We start from the raw sequence: 19465 nt of genomic DNA, 5'->3' as shown, positions 1-19465 counted from the left end.
GTTCACAATTGTGGCCTATCATTGTGGCGAATAGAGTTGTTATAGATTGAAATATAAAAAAAGTAAATTGATTTCGGTTTTACTTGTATTATGCTAAGCGTGTACAAGAGATGTCAAACAACGAGCGAATGAAAACGAAAAGCGGATGAGGCGAAACGGGCGAAACGATAACTGTGGGAAAGAAGCCAGTTTTGAAAACAATCCGATCAGTTTGGTGACAACTTTTGTAGCAAACGGACGGTGTTTGCAATAGAGTGTTTATTTGTCAGTTCGGCTAAAGTTTGGCCGATCAATTGGGTTTCGGTTACTACATGGCGCAATCGGTAAACGGTAAGTTGTGTTTATTTCTTCAGGAGGTAAACATCGAATGTATTTTTATTGCCGGAAAGAGAGTTTTCGAGCAATGTTAAATGTTGTTTATGGAGAGAGAGTTCTCCATGGTCGGAAAGACAGTTTTCCGAAATGAATCCCAATTGCCGGAAAGAGAGTTTTCCGAGCAATGCGAAAAGTGGATAATGTTGACGGGGTTGGTGGTCTGATGGCTACCGCTTCTGCTTCATATGCAGAAGGTCATGGGTTCAATCCCAGGCCCGTCCCTTTCCTCGTACTTTGTAGTTGTATATCTCTCACTTGCTTCTATCTTCCATTCTAAATATATCACACTCAAACTATTCGTTCATAGCAAACGCTAGAACCAGAGACGGACAAGAAACCGTTTCCCTAACGCTTCCTACTTCCACGCGCACGCCTTTCTTACGCCTGATACATAGGCAGTCTGCTAACCACAAAAGCAAACCTCTCTGCCATGCCTTTCCTCCAATCCATACAATCCCGCATGAACTGACGTGGATGCAGTGGAATATACGGTCTACGTGGGAACCAGTATAATGCATTATCAATTCCTCCCCCTTCCCCTCATTGGTCTGCATTCTGACGTGGCAGGTGCCATTGTTGCCTAAAAATAGAAGATCACCAGCACTTATACACTGAGGATGCCTGTTAGTCCCAAGCAGTCATTCGGTTGGTTCCTTGTGTAAGTGCAGCTGATCTGGCGATACTGGAGTGCATCCACGGGCGGCCAATCAAGCTCAAGCTCAAGCTCAAGCTCAATGCGAAAAGTGGATAATGTAGATAGAGTTCTCCAAGGCCGGAAAGAGAGTTTTCCGAGCCGGATTCTAGAAAGAGAGTTTTCCAAAATTAATCATAATTGCCGGAAAGAGAGTTTTCCGAGCAATGTTAAATGTTGTTTATGGAGAGAGAGTTCTCCATGGTCGGAAAGAGAGTTTTCCGAGCCGGATTCTAGAAAGAGAGTTTTCCTAAATGAATCCAAATTGCCGGAAACGAAGTTTTCCGAGCAATGTTAAATGTTGTTTATGGAGAGAGAGTTCTTCATGGTCGGAAAGAGAGTTTTCCGAAATGAATCCCAATTGCCGGAAAGAGAGTTTTCCGAGCAATGCGAAAAGTGGATTATGGAGAGAGAGTTCTCCATGGTCGGAAAGAGAGTTTTCCGAGCCGGATTCTAGAAAGAAAGTTTTCCCAAATGAATCCAAATCGCCGGAAAGAGAGTTTTCCGAGCAATGTTAAATGTTGTTTATGGAGAGAGAGTTCTTCATGGTCGGAAAGAGAGTTTTCCGAAATGAATCCTAATTGCCGGAAAGAAAGTTTTCCGAGCAATGTGAAAAGTGAATTATGGAGAGAGAGTTCTCCAAGGCCGGAAAGAAAGTTTTCCGAGCCGGATTTCGGAAAGAGAGTTTTCCAAAATTAATCCTAATTGCCGGAAAGAGAATTTTCCGAGCAATGTTAAATGTTGTTTATGGAGAGAGAGTTCTCCAAGGCCGGAAAGAGAGTTTTCCGAGCAATGTTAAATGTTGTTTATGGAGAGAGAGTTCTTCATGGTCGGAAAGAGAGTTTTCCGAAATGAATCCCAATTGCCGGAAAGAGAGTTTTTCGAGTAATGCGAAAAGTGGATTATGGAGAGAGAGTTCTCCAAAGCCGGAAAGAGAGTTTTCCGAGCCGGATTTTGGAAAGAGAGTTTTCCAAAATTAATCCTAATTGCCGGAAAGAGAGTTTTCCGAGCAATGTTAAATGTTGTTTATGGAGAGAGTTCTCCATAGTCGGAAAGAGAGTTTTCCAAGCCGGATTCTAGAAAGAGAGTTTTCCAAAATGAATCCAAATTGCCTATAATAATAATAATAATAATAATAATCACTAGGTATCAGATTTTATGCACAAAAACAAACTTGGTAATCATAAATTTCTCCATAGTAACTTCCATATAAACGTTCATCTTCTCTGGGTCACCGAAGGGATTGAAAACAGATCGACAAATTTTTGTTTTTATAGTGATGATTGTAACGACTGGGAAATTGAATTTTCAAACATTTCCAAAATTTTAATAACCCTAGTGTTGAAGCAGTAGCACTACCGAGGCGAGGTACTCCTCCTCCTATATGTGTAGTTCCATGAGTGCGCGCCGCGCCGGGCTATTAAAATAATGACGATGACTTTGCACTAGACGCGAGAAAAATCTACATATCTGGATTGTTCACCGCAGGTTTAGATTCCGGATGGAGTTTGGAAACGGGGGGAGGAGGGAAATCTTTCACCAGCAGGGGCAGCTTCCTTCTCTGGGGGCGAAATGTAGAATTCCACCAAACGGCACAAATCCGCGAGCACGAGTGCAGCTGAAAAAGCTTTTAATAACTCCGCAACTGAACGCCCCGCGGATCGGTTTAAAAGTAAACACAGTACAAGATAGAGCACCGAGGGAAAGGAAATTCTGCTGCCATAAAACACCAGGGACCAGAGGCAACGTATCGGCCTTTTCCCGGTCAATTGCAGGCTTAGGGCAAAAAAATCAGAGCAACATCCGTTGCTCAGAAGAAGTTGAATTGTTATCTCGCCTTCTCGGAGCCCTAATACGTAGAACTCATGGAAAACGTTCTTGATTGACCCTTCGGGCCAAGGGTTAGCAATGCAAATGTGTAAACTGTCGGAAACGGTACTTAATTGCAGGGGCTTTTAAATCGCTTCGGTTGGTTTGAGTTTCTATGACTGTTGAGTTTTTTTTAGAATCGTAAACGTATAGTTGTTACGTTTGCGTAACTAGGTTTTTTTTTCTTGTAGGGGCCTAGAGAGGGTTAGCGTATGTATCTTCTTTTTCTTGGCATAACGTCCTCACTAGGAAAAAGCCTGCCTCTCAGCTTAGTGTTCTTATGAGCACTTCCACAGTTATTAACTGAGAAATTCGTATGTCATGTAATCCCCCATACAAAATGACACATTATTTTTCTCCCGTTTTCCAGTTTATTCCGGAAACTTTTCAAAGCTTTTTCCTCGCAAAATCCCATCGTACTTCTTGTCGAGCGCAACAGTGGAAAACTTACGTCAATTCGATCATCCGTTCTCAAGCCATTTTGTGACATACACACTTAAAACATAAATGTAAATTTAAGTTTATTTTCATGCACATATTTGGAGCATGAAAATAAACACAAATTTAAATCTGCATATATATTTACACGACTTGAAAAAAGGTTAAGTCGTGTAATTTTACATGTCGTTTAAATCTACTTGATTGGCAGCACGTGGATTTGTTTGTTATGGCCCTCTCCCATTTGTTCTTTGAATTTGGTTTCCCATCCGGCTATCGGCAATCGAATATCATGATAAAATTAACAGGAATCAGACACAGGACATACGTATTATTTATTTCACTGTAAATACTTTCTTATTTTAAACAATTGCACTTTTCTACACATTTTCACCCGTCGATCGCTGCTGGCTGATTATGAGGAGATTTCGTTCGTTTCATCTCGGCTACAAGTATCTGAAAGTAGTCGGGCTTTTGTTGGCTCAAAAGATGCACCAAATATTCCGATAGAACTTACCTGCAGGTTTTCAAAGTAATTGGCTCAGGTGTGCTGGTTCAAATAATATTTGAAGCACCTCAACACAGCAGTAAACAATCGAATCAACAGCACGATAAGCTGACCGAATCACTTGGTTTCAATACGTCGGCCATGTTACTTTCCCAACTGACGTTTAAAGGTTTATTTTTACACGTTGATTGAAAATTCAATGTTTATCCATTGAGAATCCTATGGATATTGATTTATTTTTGATAATACGTTGAAAAATACATTGCCTAGTTAAATTATATCGGTAAAGCTGAGATATTGTATGTTTTTAGATGCTCAAATTATGTGCATAGAATTCAACTCAATTTTAAATCATCTTTTTGTTTCCAGCAATGTAAATTTACAAAAGACTTGGTTTACACGTCATTAAAATTTCAACATTTTTTGCTGTGTACAAACACCACTTCATTTTTATTTATATAGATAGATTTGCAAGATAACATTTGACTATATTGTTTTAAGATTCTGCCAGATTTTGTGGTGAAATCTTTTGACATATTCTTGTAAGAACAACAAGACACACAATCTAAAGATAATCTGTCAAAATCTATACAGTAGCGTAGCACGTCTACAGTTTGTTTGCTTTTGTGGAAAAGACCGGGATAACACTTGTTCGGCCTACAATCTCATCACATCATCAACCAGATGATGACTTCCAGACCCTTACCTTATCCCACTGACCCAGTATCGTTTCCATGACATTTGTGGAGACACAGAGGTATGCTCGGTCTTTAGTAGTGACGGTTATCTAACTAGCATTCTTCTCTCTTCTGGATGACCGTAAGGACGTGACTGGCAATATGTACGAAATTGACCTTGAAATTTTAAGCTCTTGTTTTGTGTACATTGAAAATGAATCTCCATTGCATAAGTCTTTGCGATTTTCCTGGTCAATCACGGAATAGCAATTACAAACTGTACTGTCATCTTCATGTTCATGCTTATTTTCAACCTCATAACAATACTGCGGAGGCCTGCAAGATGCTTGCGGGGTGTGGGCCCCTTTTGCTTCCTCATTTTATACGCCAATGTGTTCAAAGGTTGAACGATCCCATTTCCAAAAATTCTATCCTCTTTCTACAGTGCAAACACTCGTCGCCACAGTGTCTGATTCGACCATCAAAATCCCCCCCAGATAAGATAATCCGCGGCCGTTGGAGCTCGACATGTTCACGCTTTCTTTCTGGGTTTTGTTTATTCTCGTTAGCTTCTATTTACAACCAGTTGTTCGAAACGGTCACACGAGATTCCACTCGGTGATGGCGAGAGTTCAAATTTACTGCACTCCATTGGTCACAGAGGCTCACTTTAACAAAAGTTATCTTAATAATAAGAAAGCTTTAGAAAAAGCAAGGCTTAAATATGTTCGATGTCTGTGTAACATGGGAACATTTCTAGAAATCTGGAGGAACTTTCCACAACCCCACTAAGTACCGTTAGTGCCATAAGTTGGGTCATGGTACCCAACATTGCCGCATGAATGCTAAATGCATGATTTGTGGAGGACGTCTGCCCTGTGAAGGAAAATACCAAAAAGTTTGTATGCGCAAATTGCGGGGGCAATAATAAGTCTTAATTTTGGGATTGCCGTTGCGCAAACGAATCGTTCCGGTTCGTACCAGGTAGATGAATGGCAACGTTTTTCGTAGCCGTAATTCTCCAGGCAGAATCTCCTACATTTGTTTGCGGATGACACAGACCTCTCCGCTAAAGGCCGAAACCTGCGTGCCAACTGTAATAGATTACAGTAAAGTTTGGACATTTTTTCTACATACTTGCAAAAATGGAAGATTTCTCCTACTGCTTCTAAAACTCATCTAATAATATTCTCACATAAATCAAAAGCTCTTCATTTGAAACCTTCAAGTAAACATGTTGTCGTGAAGAGAGGGGTTCCAATAAATTGGTCAGATAAAGTTAAGTATCTAGAACTCAGTTAGAACCCAAAATAGTGTCTTCTATCTTAAATCTTGTTCCATGGTTGAAAATAGTCAAATACTGAGAAAATGTAATTTTTGCCATTGTTTTCCAAATTTGGACCCCTGTGTGTCCCCTGGTGTGTTGTTTATCTAGCACTAACCCCATGCAGTAGAGGGCACACCACACACTTTGGACGTTGACTGCGACTTATCCGCCAGTGACAGATTTAACTACCCATCCACGATTCCACGGTTTAAGCCGGACGGACGGACGGACGAAATAGTTTGTCTCCACAAGGCATCCGCAGAATTTCCTCCGTTTTCTCCGTAGCTCGCAGACACTTGACAAAATCCCACATCGTTTCGCTCTGCAGAAAATAGCTGAGACAAATTAAAGCCATTAATTTGTTACCAAGAATTCGTCTGACCGAGCTCCGGCTGCGAGTGACGTTGAAAATAATCCTTACTTTCCCTGCTTCGTCGTCGTCTTCAAATAAGCAAAAAAAAAAAAACGTTCTCAACTATCGTAAACGGAAGATAGTAGTGCACTCTACGCTTCTGTAGATGTTCATAAGTCATTCCTCCGAAGCAGCTTGCCAGCAGGAGCAGAGCATACTTTACGTGCGACGAGTCAGAGGCAATTATGAAAATGCAAAATTTCTCACGTTCTCCTCTTAGCAGTTTTATGGATTTAGGACAGGCAGATAATCTGCCATAGTTTTGAGACATTTAGCCTGCGGCTGTGGAGGTCTGCTCCAGCCCGAAGCAGCTGCTTCTACTACTTTGGCACTCTCTGTTGGAAATGAGCCAAAAAAGGATACTCACACGTGGGAATTTGTACGGTTGCCAAATTTAGTTATGCGGTGGATACTTCCGCTGCTATACTAGATACAGCAAGATTATACCACGTGGTGAGAGACACCGGAATAATCATGTCCAAGGCGAGATTAATGGAGAAAACATTTCTTCTTGGAAAACTGCTGCTTCGAGTGCAATTTATCGGAATGTTATGCTGGTTTAATTCACGGGTGAAAACTTCTTGAAAGAAATCTTAGTAGGAGATTTTTTGACGGACTCCTTGAAACTGTGTTTGAAATAATTGCAGAAATTGTCCCTTAGGATTTTTCAGGTCTACGAAGACCTGGAGAAATTCCCGATGAGAATACTGGTTGATATTTTGAAAATCCTTGTGAAGAATATCCTGAATGATTTCTTGGAAGATTGCATGAAGAAACTGCTCGAGGTTATTTTAGTTGAAAGCTTAGGAGGAATTCTCAAAGTAATACCTGAGGAATCCTTTTAAAAATGTCAGAAGAAATAGTTGAAAGTGTTGTTGACGAATCTTTTCGAAATATTCCAGGAGGAATCTCATGGTGATTCCGTGGAAAACGTCCTGGAAACACCTTCAAAAGTATTCAAAGAGTAGAAATCTCTGAAAGAATTTGTGTATGACTCTTTACTGTACATGTTATATGATTCATAAAAAAATCTTTAGATGAGTCTTCCGGCATCGGCGTAAAAAAGTATCGACAGGAGAAATTTTTAAATCAACTGACATGATTTTGAATTTGTTTAAGTTGTAAGTTGTCTTAATTGAGAACTTGGTGAGCTCGTTCTGTATTATAAAATAAATATTTATTTCAAGTTACATTGATCTTGAAACCAAACATAAATGCTTCTTACAATTTTGCTTTTAATACTGTATTTCTAAATCGTCATGCCGTTATTACGTTCCAACTTGGACTGAGCCTGCTTTCTCGACTTTTTCAGAGTTGTATCAACATCACTAAAGTTTTGTTGGCCATATGACAAAAAAATCCCTTTTTTCGTAACTCTGCTCTCAGAACACTAAGCTGAGGAGCAGGTTCTATCCCCGTTCGGGCTTTACGTCAGAAAGAGTAACAAACAGAAGAAGAATTCCACTCGCCATGACCCCATTCAATAACTGACTTCATTCGTAATGCCTAATGCCTTGCTTATCCACAAATATCTCATTGTATCTTTTAAATAAAAAAAAACCCGATCTCCTTCAGAATAATTCATGAAACTTGATACCAACAATGTACTCGTAAAAAATTTGCACCCTACATAGTGTACGCTAAAATCCCATCATAGCCTTAAAACCGGGTTCATAATCAATCGTTAAAGCTAATTAGCACCTTAATAGCAGCACCCCAATGACACCAAACCGCCGAAGTACAGCAACGCAGATAGACGCGTATTATTAATTCCGTAGTTCCGCACTAAGCCGTCACAGCTTTGTTGGTGCGCCTCGGCAAAGATGGGGTCGACCCGAACCCGCCCGTCATCGTTCATCGTTTTTATCGCTCCTGCTCACCAACCGGAACTTTGTTCCGAAAAAGAACAGTTTTACTGGCTAAAAAATGAGATTAGACCATAATATTGGTGACGCAATCGGATTCGGTAGACTGGACGAAGGAAAAACGAAAAGAAGCGAAACGACCGTCCGAGGAGACGAACTAAAGTCGTGTGAAATGCGATTAGAATCGGCTTTGCGCGCGTAGATTAGTTAATTGCTGCTGCTCGGCAAGCTTTAATACTGAACTGAATCCCGTGGGTTGTGTGGATCGACAATGGGATAATAAATTGTGCCGATTTGAGGTCGTGTGACTTTGAGCGCAACTTTGTCGAGTTCTTTTCTGGTTCTTGGGTGTTTGGCTTGGCGCTTTTATTATGGTTGCTTTTCGTAGGTAGTGTCCTAATTAGGCTAATGGCTCTTTTAGTTGAGATTACATATATTTTCTACTGTTTTGTTTATGGTTTGAATTTAGAACTAATATGTTTGTTTTTCTTTTTCTTACAGGTATGTTGAGGAACATTTTCTCTATTTTAGTCGTAAGTATTTTCATTTGGTAATGCTGATTGTTCATCGATCACTTTAAACTAGAGGGAGAAAATCTTATTCCGTTTGTAATTTATTTTGAATTTATTGTACGAATCATACTGGCATAAAATTTTAATGAAGTGACTCCGTTAACGTATTTTCGACCATTAATTTCCATACCTAGCGATGGCTGAGGATAGTAATGATTAACAGAGCAATTACACAGCGTAACAAAAATGCCATTTTTACATGTCTCAAGGATAAAAATTATGTGTCTTTAGTTGATTTGGCTCGCTGAATTTGATGCCGTTTTCAGCAATGTTCCAGCACGTCACAATTTTTTAGCTACAGGTCGCCAAAGTTGTATAAAACACTGGTTTCATTAATGTTTATATGAAATTTAAACTATGATTTATCGATCTTTTTTGATCAAATCCACCAAGAATGCGAAATAGGACTTAAGCTTTCAGTTTAGATATAATTTAGTTGAAATTGCACGATAAAATTCAGATAAAATCGATTTTTCAATAAGCTTGCAGTCTCCGTACAAAGTTCATCGTTTCTCTTATATGGCAAAATACAATACTTTTCTGAAACACCAAAAAATAACTTTTGAGCATCGAAAGTATTATGAACTTTGTTGATAGGTATTGTTATACATGAAATTTGAATTCTGTGGCAAATTATGCATATAGATTACCAAACAAGCTGACACACTTGCATGCAAGTTGGCTGAAATAGTAAAATTTTCAACTATCAATATCTTAAAAACTAGACGTGCTATGATAGTTTTGAAAATGGAGATGGATTGAGCAACCCTGAACTAAGTAAATAGCGGTATTTTGGTTCTTAAGACAAAAACGTGTTTCGCAGTGTTAATTATAAAATTTATTAATTTACTAGTGGTCCCGGCAAACTTCGTCTTGCCATCAAGTAGGCTGTTGAAAACCGCTATGAATCGTCCCATACAAAATGACAGTTCCGTTCAGTCCCGTTTCTCCTACTTTCCCGGTGAACATCCTGAAACTTTTATACACACAAACACGTCGGAACCCTTGACGAACAAAATGGGGGAAGAATTATTTAAATCCGTTGCCCCGTTCGTGAGCCATTTCGTGACATACAAACACCATTCCATTTTTATTTATATAGATTAATTGTTAATTTATTTATTAATTATGATTTTACAGGTATTTAGGGAATGTTAATAAAAGAATGACACTAGAAGATACGTTTGTTAGACACTCTGACAAGTATGTGGATGATTGTTGCGGTTTGGTCACAACAAACTCATCGAATAATAATCAAAAAAATCCTTCTGAAATTGGTTTGTCCGAAATTTCGATCACACATAATTCTTCTTGTTCTCTTATTTTCTTTGGCGCTACATCCCAATTGTGACAAAGCCTACTATTCATCTTGTGTTCTTATGAGAACTCCGACAGTAAAATTGTTTGTCATTTGACCATTTCTGCATTTTATATTGTGTGGTAAGCACGAAGATACTCTATACCATGGGAAGTCGATAAAATTTACTTCACTTATATTCTCGACCGGTGGGATTCGAACCCACGACGCTCAGCTTGCTTGATAGCTGCGCTCAGCTTGCTTGATAGCTGCGCTCAGCTTGCTTGATAGCTGCGTTTACCAACTGGGCCATCTTAGGGTGTCAATTATTATAGATTTGTGTCTAATATTATTCTGTTGATTGACTGCACAGTGTTTTATTTTGACGATTTATTGCGCTCAAACCGTTGTTTTTAGCGATTTTGTTTGTTCGGAGAAATTTCTTTGGACATATCTACTCCTTGAAACATAAGAAACCTGTGAATAGCTTTTTTGAGCAAGAATATAAATTTTTGATTACACCCATAATTAATCCTTTTTTTCTGTTTGCCTATGAACCGAAATATAATGCAAGAACATGTATGATTGCAGTAGTCCAGACACCATTTTTGAGCAATAAAAATTCTAAATTACACTTAAAATTTATTTTACTTAAAAAATTCAAGAATTCCTAGATTCTTAATAAAAATCAAATAAAAATCAAATAAAATATACTTAATAGTAGTAGGACAAATATTCAGATATATGTCGGCCGATATAATACTGCATGCATTCAGATGCAGTTTCACTGCGTCATATTTTATTGTTACAACTATTTTATTTTCATATTTTATTATCATATTATTATATTTATATATATATTATTATCTATTGTACTATATAACATATCACTATAATTGAATTTATCATGTTTTGGGGAGGGAGGGAGCATCAGGGCATCATTGAATTTACAACTGGACAATGAAGTGGAGTGCCAATCGGAGTCAGGAGGAAAAGTATTAGTCGTTCGCGTCTAGTACTTTTCTCTCCAACAGTTGTAAAAGATTTGACGCGCCCTTCTTCTAACAAACTTTCCGTGGAAAGTTCGACAAGTATTGCAAATTCTAATACTCAATCTGTTGGATCATATGGCTGGAAGGAGATTCTCTATTTCCCGCGGGTTTCGCGTAAGTGTTTCTACTTACGGGTCCGCCACCCCCCTTTTGGCCCTTCATACAGCGATATGTTGAATGCAGATTGGTAATAAAATTTGACCTTACTGTTGAGTGGAGCCACATGCAGAGCAAGAATCAAGCAAGGATTGGTGGCTACCTACATACATACATACATAAAATATACTTAATGTGATCAGTGAACATGTTTGAGCAGATATATTAATTTTGGATTACACTCAAAATTGCTTTTATTGAAAACCTACGAGAAACCCTAATTTTGAATCCAGTTGCATGTAAAACAATGTTCAAAGCAATGCCATTTTCATGGCATGAATTCTTTTTTAAAAATCAAGTGAATATATTTGGGCAGAAATAGTAATTTTTGGATATACTCTAAATTTCTTTTGCTAAAACGCTACAAAAAAAACTTATTTGCTTCAATTGTGTGCCTTTAATACAAGTGTCAAAGCGACGACATGTAGTTTTTCGACAAAACAATTATGATACAGAAATAGAACATATGCTTGAGCAAAACCAGGAACTCTGGATCAGACTGAAAACTTTTTTTGCTTATAAAAATACCAACATCTCTAGTTTTAAACCTATTTGTCTGAAAATCAGAACTAATATATACGAAATACAGTTTTTAGCATTTAGTTTTAGTTGAAGTTCCCAAGAACATGTTTAACATAAAATAAACATTTTTATAGCACTAAAAATTTTAACAACTAAAATTAACTAAGAAAATCCTTACTTTTGAATGTAAATCTAAATTAGAAGTTTATTCGATAGAAAATCCAGGGAAATCCAAATTCTAACTTTTGTAAGCCATATGTCCTCTCAGTGGAGCGACATTCAAAATTCTTTCAGCAATAGATCCATACACTATTCAAAATGAATGCACACTTTAAAATTCTCGAAATAGGCAGTCTATGTTATGTATTTAGATAAAAGCATTTTCTATTTTTATCTGTTATGCTTTTTGGCACAAATTAAACAGTGATATACCATTCCAAGTGATGAAATATTATATTTGTGAATAGTTTTAAAACTCTAATAAACATGTTTGGAAGTAGATGAAACACCAAATTTAGCACTATACCATTTAATTCCACTAGATTTTGTATGTAGTGGAATTAAATGTTATAGTACTAACTTTGATTTTTCATCTACTTATAAGTATTCCACTACACAGATCGAAGATTTATCATCATGTTTGGAACAATAAATCAATATTTAGATGAAACTCAAAGTTCGCTTTACTTAAACCTAATATTTAAAACCGGTATGCCCACGGAACAAAGTTTAAACCAAGAACATATAGTTTTTTTTACATGTTTTGAGTTGTGGAAGTTCAGTAAACATGTTTAGGACGTAAAAGAAGTGTTAGATTACAATCTGAATTTATTTTAATTTAAATACTACCAAAAACCATAATTTTAAACCTTGCTCATATCTACATATTTAGAGCTATAACATGTAGTTTTTTTTACATAAATTTGAATATGAAAGGCTTGTGAATATGTTGTAGCAGAAACCAACATTTTTTATTACACCTAAAACTTATTTTACTTAAAACACTATGGAAACCTTCATTTTTAAAACTTTTTTCATTTCTAAAACCTTTTTTTTAAGTATTGAAATCTATTATTTAAGTATTGAAATCTATTATTGCTTCAGCATGTTAAATTGACCTCTACAATCAATTTAATTCCAAAAAATGACGTGTCATAGCAGGTTAAGAAACAAGTTTAAACAAATTTTGGGTGTTAACAATATTCACTATTTCCACTTAAACAATGGTTTTCAACAATAAAATTTATGTTAAAAAAATAACTTAATGTCGTTTCTAGTTTGGATTTACAAGCAAATAGTTGTAGAGAATACGGTTTTTTTTCTGTGAAGGAACATTGAGTGTAATCTAAAATTTCTATTTCTTCCAAACATATACACTGAACTTCTTCAACTAAGTTCCTTATACGTAGTTGTTTTTAAGTTTTATTGCTGGCAATCAGGTTTAAAACCTTGAACCGAAAAAATAGTTCAAAAACTAGAATTTCTTGAAGTTTTTAATCGAAATAAATTTTTAGAGTAATCTTGAATTTTATTTCCTTCTTAACAATGTTTTGTAGACTACTGCAATGAAATTAATGTCGAAAGACTACAGGTTAGTGCTTTGAAATTTTGTTCACAGACAAACAGTTAAGAAAAAAGATATTTCATATGTCTTTTCAGTAATTCAAATTTTGAGTTTAATCAAAAATTTATGTTTCAGTTCAAGCATGTTCTCTGCTATTCTGTAAGCAAATTTGTGTCGAAAAATGTCTTATAGAACAATATGCAGAAGGAAATAAAAAAACGATCTACACAAATCTGTCTCGTTAGGGATACTCGAAATATAATTTGTTTCACATGCATTATTTGTCTAATTATCTAGGGTCATTTGGGTTTGAAATGCCTTAAATTATAACATTTTCCATAAAATTTGGCACCCCGGTGCGCAAAAAAAATTGTAATGGATTAATTGCTCAAGCAGAAATTTGAACACCCCTAGGAACATTTTTTTCCTACCGTACAAAGCTATGGAATATGGACATGAGGTACGCGAAAGAATTTTTAAAATCGGTTGAAACGTTGTTGAGATATGGCTGATTGAAATTTAAGGTATAACTGATATTTGATCCCGGGCTCCTAGTTTTAAGACACAATTTTGGAAATATTAAAGCAAAATTTCTATTTCTTTGTAGAATTAGTTCATATTTTGCACATTTATTGGAACATTAATGTATTCAAAACATATTTGACAACTATTCATAATACTAATGTAAACCTCCAACGTTGAAGAATGTTAAAAAGTGTCAAAAAATCTTCCTTTTCGCAAAAAATGGCACACCCAACCAGTGTCTGCAAGAATTTAATACAATTGGAAAACCCTAAGAATATTGTATCATATACAGGGTGATTACTAATTCCTGTCAGTAAAGTAAATGATTGTAGATAAAATATGTATGTATGAATATAAAATTTCCATTATACATTCTGTTTTGTACATCTATAAAGTTTGTTTTGACAAAGTAGAGATTTATTCTTTTTTCATTTACCTTAGTTTTTAGTCATATGTGTTGTTTTCAAGGCATAACACCTGGCACGCACGTTTTCCACAGATATGTATTTTTGACTAAACTCCGCTGAAAAATTTGCCTGTTTGAAACAGTATGTTTCCACAATCTTTCAGACTTACTAGGGAATAGCATAAGACTGATTATGGAAAATTTTAGCGAAAAAATATGTCATTTTTGGTTAAAATATATGCTTCTGAATAACGTGCGTGTTAACTGTAATACTTCTGAAACAACGCATGTGGCTGGAAATTAAGGTAAAAAACTAAATATGTTATCTATGTATAGTGAAGACAAATGTTATATATGTCCAAAACTGGATATGCACTGGTAATTAAAATCCGTACAACCATATTTTTTCTATGATTTCTTATTTTACTGACAGGAAATAGTAATCACCCTGTAATTGCAAGGTTGTTATACAGTACAGTGATCGATTCGTTCGTTCGTTTCTGGTAACACGAAGCAGTTCAATTTTGGCAACTTTCATTTACACTGTACCACTGAATCAAAATGTCTTCGAAACAGAGACAAAACAAACAATAAAATCGTTTGTCCCAACTTTTACGGATTGGGATCAGGCATTGCAGTTTTCGTTCTCAATCGATTCTGAAGCACGATCTAAGCAAACAAAGAATGTAGCGTTTCATGATCGGCAATGTAACAAGTTTGATAAATAAGAGCAGCGAACGAAAGCCACAAAGAGGGAGAGAGCGATGATTTAATCCATTTTCTCGCTTGTTTACCATTGGAGGTACCGGACGTGGGAGAATGTGTGGTTGTGACGGACACTGTGTTCATTCTGTCTCATATTCCGAATATCTTGATTCAAATACTGATCTAATCAGAGCTGTAGCAGTATACACTCTCAAAAATAATTGAAATTACTGTGGACGTAATTCATAGTATGACTGAATGACGCATGGTGTAAATAATAAAACGATACAAAATTGTGTCCTTGAAGATGTATTGAACAAAAAATGTAATTTTACACGTTAATGGCCACGAAAACGATGGCACTATGAACGGCATTTCCCGAATCAGACGCTTTGGTATTTGAAATGTGGCATAAATTCACGTCATTTGGCTCGCTTCTTTTATGTGCATCCAAAAGACGTAAAATCACATGATTTTTTCGGAGTGTGTATGATAAACAGGCTCAATCATACACTCAGGCAAATGGACTATCGATAAACATAGGAGCCCCTTATGAAAATTCGCCACCAGAAATCAGGTTGAAATTCATAAATTTGCCTTATGAAACCAGAATTTGAAAATCAAAAACGTTAACACGGCAATCTGGAATCAAACCAAGAACCTTGCGATCGATAGGCCCGAGCGTACACCACGCGCCTATCGACGCCTTGATATGGAGTGATGCTAAAGCGATACATAAAGCGTTGTTATTGCATTAATCGCTCCACCGTTCATAAGGCAAAATGTATGAAATTCGATAGTCCAGTTCGCTGCGTGTAGTTGTTACAGAGAGCAATAAGTGAGATATTCTCTTAATTTTCTCAGGATACAATCCCTGGTTGAGACACAATTTCAAGAAAATTATCTCAGGGGCCAACATTGTTGATTAATGTTCAAAGCAAAAAACAAAATCAAATTTGTTTCTTTTTTGTTGTTGTTGCAATGTTCACCAACACGGAGGAAGTTCTCGAAAATTGCAATGCAAAGCCTAGAAAATCGCTACGCACGCGTTGGGCAATCTTTGTCATATTATGTCCAGGTTTAGATAAACTGTTGTTACGGAACAAGATTGTTGCAACAAGAATGGAAGAGGACATTGAGAGGTATGAATAAAATGTAGTAAAGTTGAGTTTACTACTTTCTAGGTAGTATAGAGCTTAGTGAGATTTGAACGCACGTACACTAGCATACACACTAAGCTCATACGGCGAATTTCACCGTAATCTCAACAGCTGAACAGTTCGGTGAAATAAAACACCGTAATTCTGTCGAAACTTTACGGATTTCGGTGATTTTTCATCGAATACTGTAAAAATTTACCGTACTCCGTTAATTTATTTCACCGAACTGTTCAGCTGTTGAGATTTTACAGAAATCCGTAAAATAATTCAAATATGTACGCTCGTCATATACAGTTTGTTTTTGTTTTTCTCTAAGAGACTTGCACAAGCTTTTTTAGACTCATTAAATTACGTATGCAAACATCACTCAATTTAACAAGATTACACCCAGATTCTGGGTTTTCGAGGCAGAGTGCATATTTTTGTCCTATAAGTTTCAAAACCACATTACACTAGGGCACCCATACCATTGAGCGTGATAACCAACATATGCTACATGTGAAACACGAGTAGAACATGTTTGTGTAATTTTACTTTACTACATCTTTAAAACATACTACACACAGCGCATTGGTATGAATAAACTTAGCATTTACTAATACTGAGCTACTGGTAGTTAGCTTCAGTGGTTGCTACATATGCTTTGCGTTTGCGGAATTGAATGGAATAATTTACTTTTGAGTATAAATCATAGGAAACGAATTTTTGTTAGTTTCGATACTTCGAAAGTTATTTTGAGATATCCATAGGAATTTAGAGGTTTCGGAAAGAATACTGAGATCCCGGTAAAATTGCTGACCGTAGGAATTCGTTATTTCCGTGTGAATTCTGGCATTACAATAATTATTCCTAGGAATTCTGGGATGTCGGTGTGAATTAAGATTTGTATTATCCCAGATTCTCAGATTTCCTTTCGAATTCCAGTATCCCTGTAGGAACTTTGGGATCCCGATATGCATTCTGGATATGTTATGATAATTCTGAAATTTTGGAAGCCATTCTAGGAATTTTGGGGAAATATTAGAAATCTGGTAAAAACCCTAGAATTCGGGTGGGAATGGTATTCCGGTTATTAATCTCTTGGAATTGTGAGTATCTTCGAGACGATATTTCTTTAAGAATCTAAGAGATTTCGGTAGAATTTCTGCGAATTCAGGTGTGAATCTTTGGAATTCTGAAGCCATTGGAATTCTTGTACAAATCTTTGAGATTCCGTTGATTTCCAGTTCTATTGGGATTTCACTATTATATACAATTTGGAATGTCGGTAAATATCTTTTGGATTCCGTTGGAAATTTTTGTGATCGATAAAAATCTTTATAATTTCGATGGGGATTCTGATGGCTTAGGGAAGTTTTCATTGAATTCTAACAATAATTATCGGAGTCACTAAAATTCCCATAAAAATCTCAACATTCCTACCTAGATTTCAAGAAGATCGAATTGATTACAAAATTCAAACGAAACGAATGAAATACAAGATTTAAAAAAAACTCAGCAATGTTACTAGACTCACAAGAATTTTTAACGGAGATTCCTACCAGAGTTCCAAAAAAATCAACCACTACTGTTAGAACTGATTTTTTATTCTATGAATTCTAAGGATACTACCAGGAACCCTACCGGAATAACCACAATACCACAGAAATACTTAGAATTTCCGGAATTCAACATGCTGATAAGAAAACTCACAGGGAGCCTCAAAATTCTATTGCCATTTCACTAGACGCTCAGTACTGTAGGCGAATCCTGTCGGAAAATTTCTTCGTAGAAAAGAATGTTTTCCATTACTGAAAGAAAATTTCCTTTTCTTCAAAGAAAATTCACGCCGGAATTTGCCTACTGATCTCAAAAATGCTAGGATTTATGTGGCTCCTAATTTGATTACAGAAACCTCAAGATCTCTTCATAGGACACAGATTTTAAGCTAAAATTCCAAAATTGGTTAAACACTGGCATTGGCCAAGACCGAAAACCACCCAGACTTAGATGTAAAATCATGACAAAATCATGTTCATAAAGAGAATACCAGATTTATCTCAAACCTATACTACAAATTACAACATCTTCATGCGCGGAGGCGTACTTTTTTCCAGTCCTGTTTCCTGTTCGATCTATCATTTTTTGATATTGTTATGATGCATACATCAATTTGTGTCCAATTCGTAAACTCATCATTGAACATTGAATCTAAATATGTGCGCATTATATTAACATTAAATTGGTCCACAATCTCAAACATAATTTAAATGTGATTGCAGGAGCAAAGAAAGCTTTCGACCTTATCAAGTTCATACCACACCGATTCGAAACCTCCGGAAACTGCGGCACGGCGCCAAAAATCATCGGTCACGTGCGTCATTGAACTTGATTTTGCAACATTTTAACCGCAATCAACGTGTGGACCAAAACGTGGACCCGTGGGCATCGTCAAAACAAACCGCGCGCGGGGTGAAAATAAGTGCCCGGTAAAAACCAATTCAGCAGTAGCACCGACGACACGCGGCACAACATTCACTCATTGACCGTGGCGCGTTGTGGCGTTCGTTTTACCGCTCCGACGCATAGTGGTCCAGATTTGAATAATCATGGCGAAAATTCCGGTTTTGGAACAATATTTAGGGTTGAATACCTTCTTCTTCTTTCTGGCATTACGTCCCAACTGGGACAAAGCCTGCTTCTCAGATTAGTGTTCTTATGAGCACTTCCACAGTTATTAACTGAGAGCTTTCTTTGCCGATTGACCATTTTTGCATGTGTATATCGTGTGGCAGGTACGAAGATACTTCTATGCCCTGGGAATCGAGAAAATTTCCTTTACGAGAAGATCCTCGACGAGCGGGATTCGAACCCACGACCCTCAGCATGGTCATGCTGAATAGCTGCGCGTTTACCACTACGGCTATCTGGGCCGAATACCTTATTTTGGCCATATTCATAATGTTCTGGTTTTCGTAAAACAACATTGCAAATTTTTAAAGAATTATGTGATTGAAAACTTAAGACTTTTTCAGAAAACTAATGATTCATTCATGGGGAGCGGCGGGAAGCGATTTGTACGGTTGAAAGAGGCTGTTCTAGGTTAAAGGTTTTTTCGACCAGAAAAATGTATACTGAAACCCAAATTTGCACAGGTTTCAATGAAGAGAAATTTTTCGAGTTTTGAAGCAAACTTTAAAGTTTTTGAACATGTACAGCTATATAGCTGCATCATCTTATTTGGATCTCGTATGTATTTTAACTATCTGAAGTTGTAGATGAATGTCTGACTTTGTTTTTCATACTAAATCCATGTTTGAAAGTTGAGGTTTTGACAGCTTTTGGATAAACTGGACCTCTGTGCC

The 19465-nt window shown here is 36.7% G+C and overlaps 1 protein-coding gene across 7 annotated transcripts in view; it reads left to right on the top strand.

The window, feature by feature from the left end:
• Positions 1-19465, top strand: part of LOC5573959 (signal-induced proliferation-associated 1-like protein 2) — a 263789-nt gene that overhangs the window by 98221 nt on the left and 146103 nt on the right. For 2 of the 7 annotated variants that reach the window (XR_002500935.1, XM_021847720.1), the window contains exon 2: positions 8664-8695. The exons of the other annotated variants lie outside the window; for them this stretch is intronic. Coding sequence is in view for 1 of the 2 variants with exons in the window: in XM_021847720.1 (XP_021703412.1) it covers positions 8666-8695 (30 nt within the window). In the remaining variant the exon portion in view is untranslated. The remainder of the gene's footprint in view (positions 1-8663; positions 8696-19465) is intronic. 7 annotated transcript variants of the gene reach the window in all.

Source organism: Aedes aegypti, chromosome 2, assembly GCF_002204515.2.
Source record: "Aedes aegypti strain LVP_AGWG chromosome 2, AaegL5.0 Primary Assembly, whole genome shotgun sequence".
Taxonomy (NCBI): Eukaryota; Metazoa; Arthropoda; class Insecta; order Diptera; family Culicidae; genus Aedes; species Aedes aegypti.
Note: the sequence above shows the minus strand (reverse complement) of the source record. Positions and strands in the feature narration are given on the sequence as shown.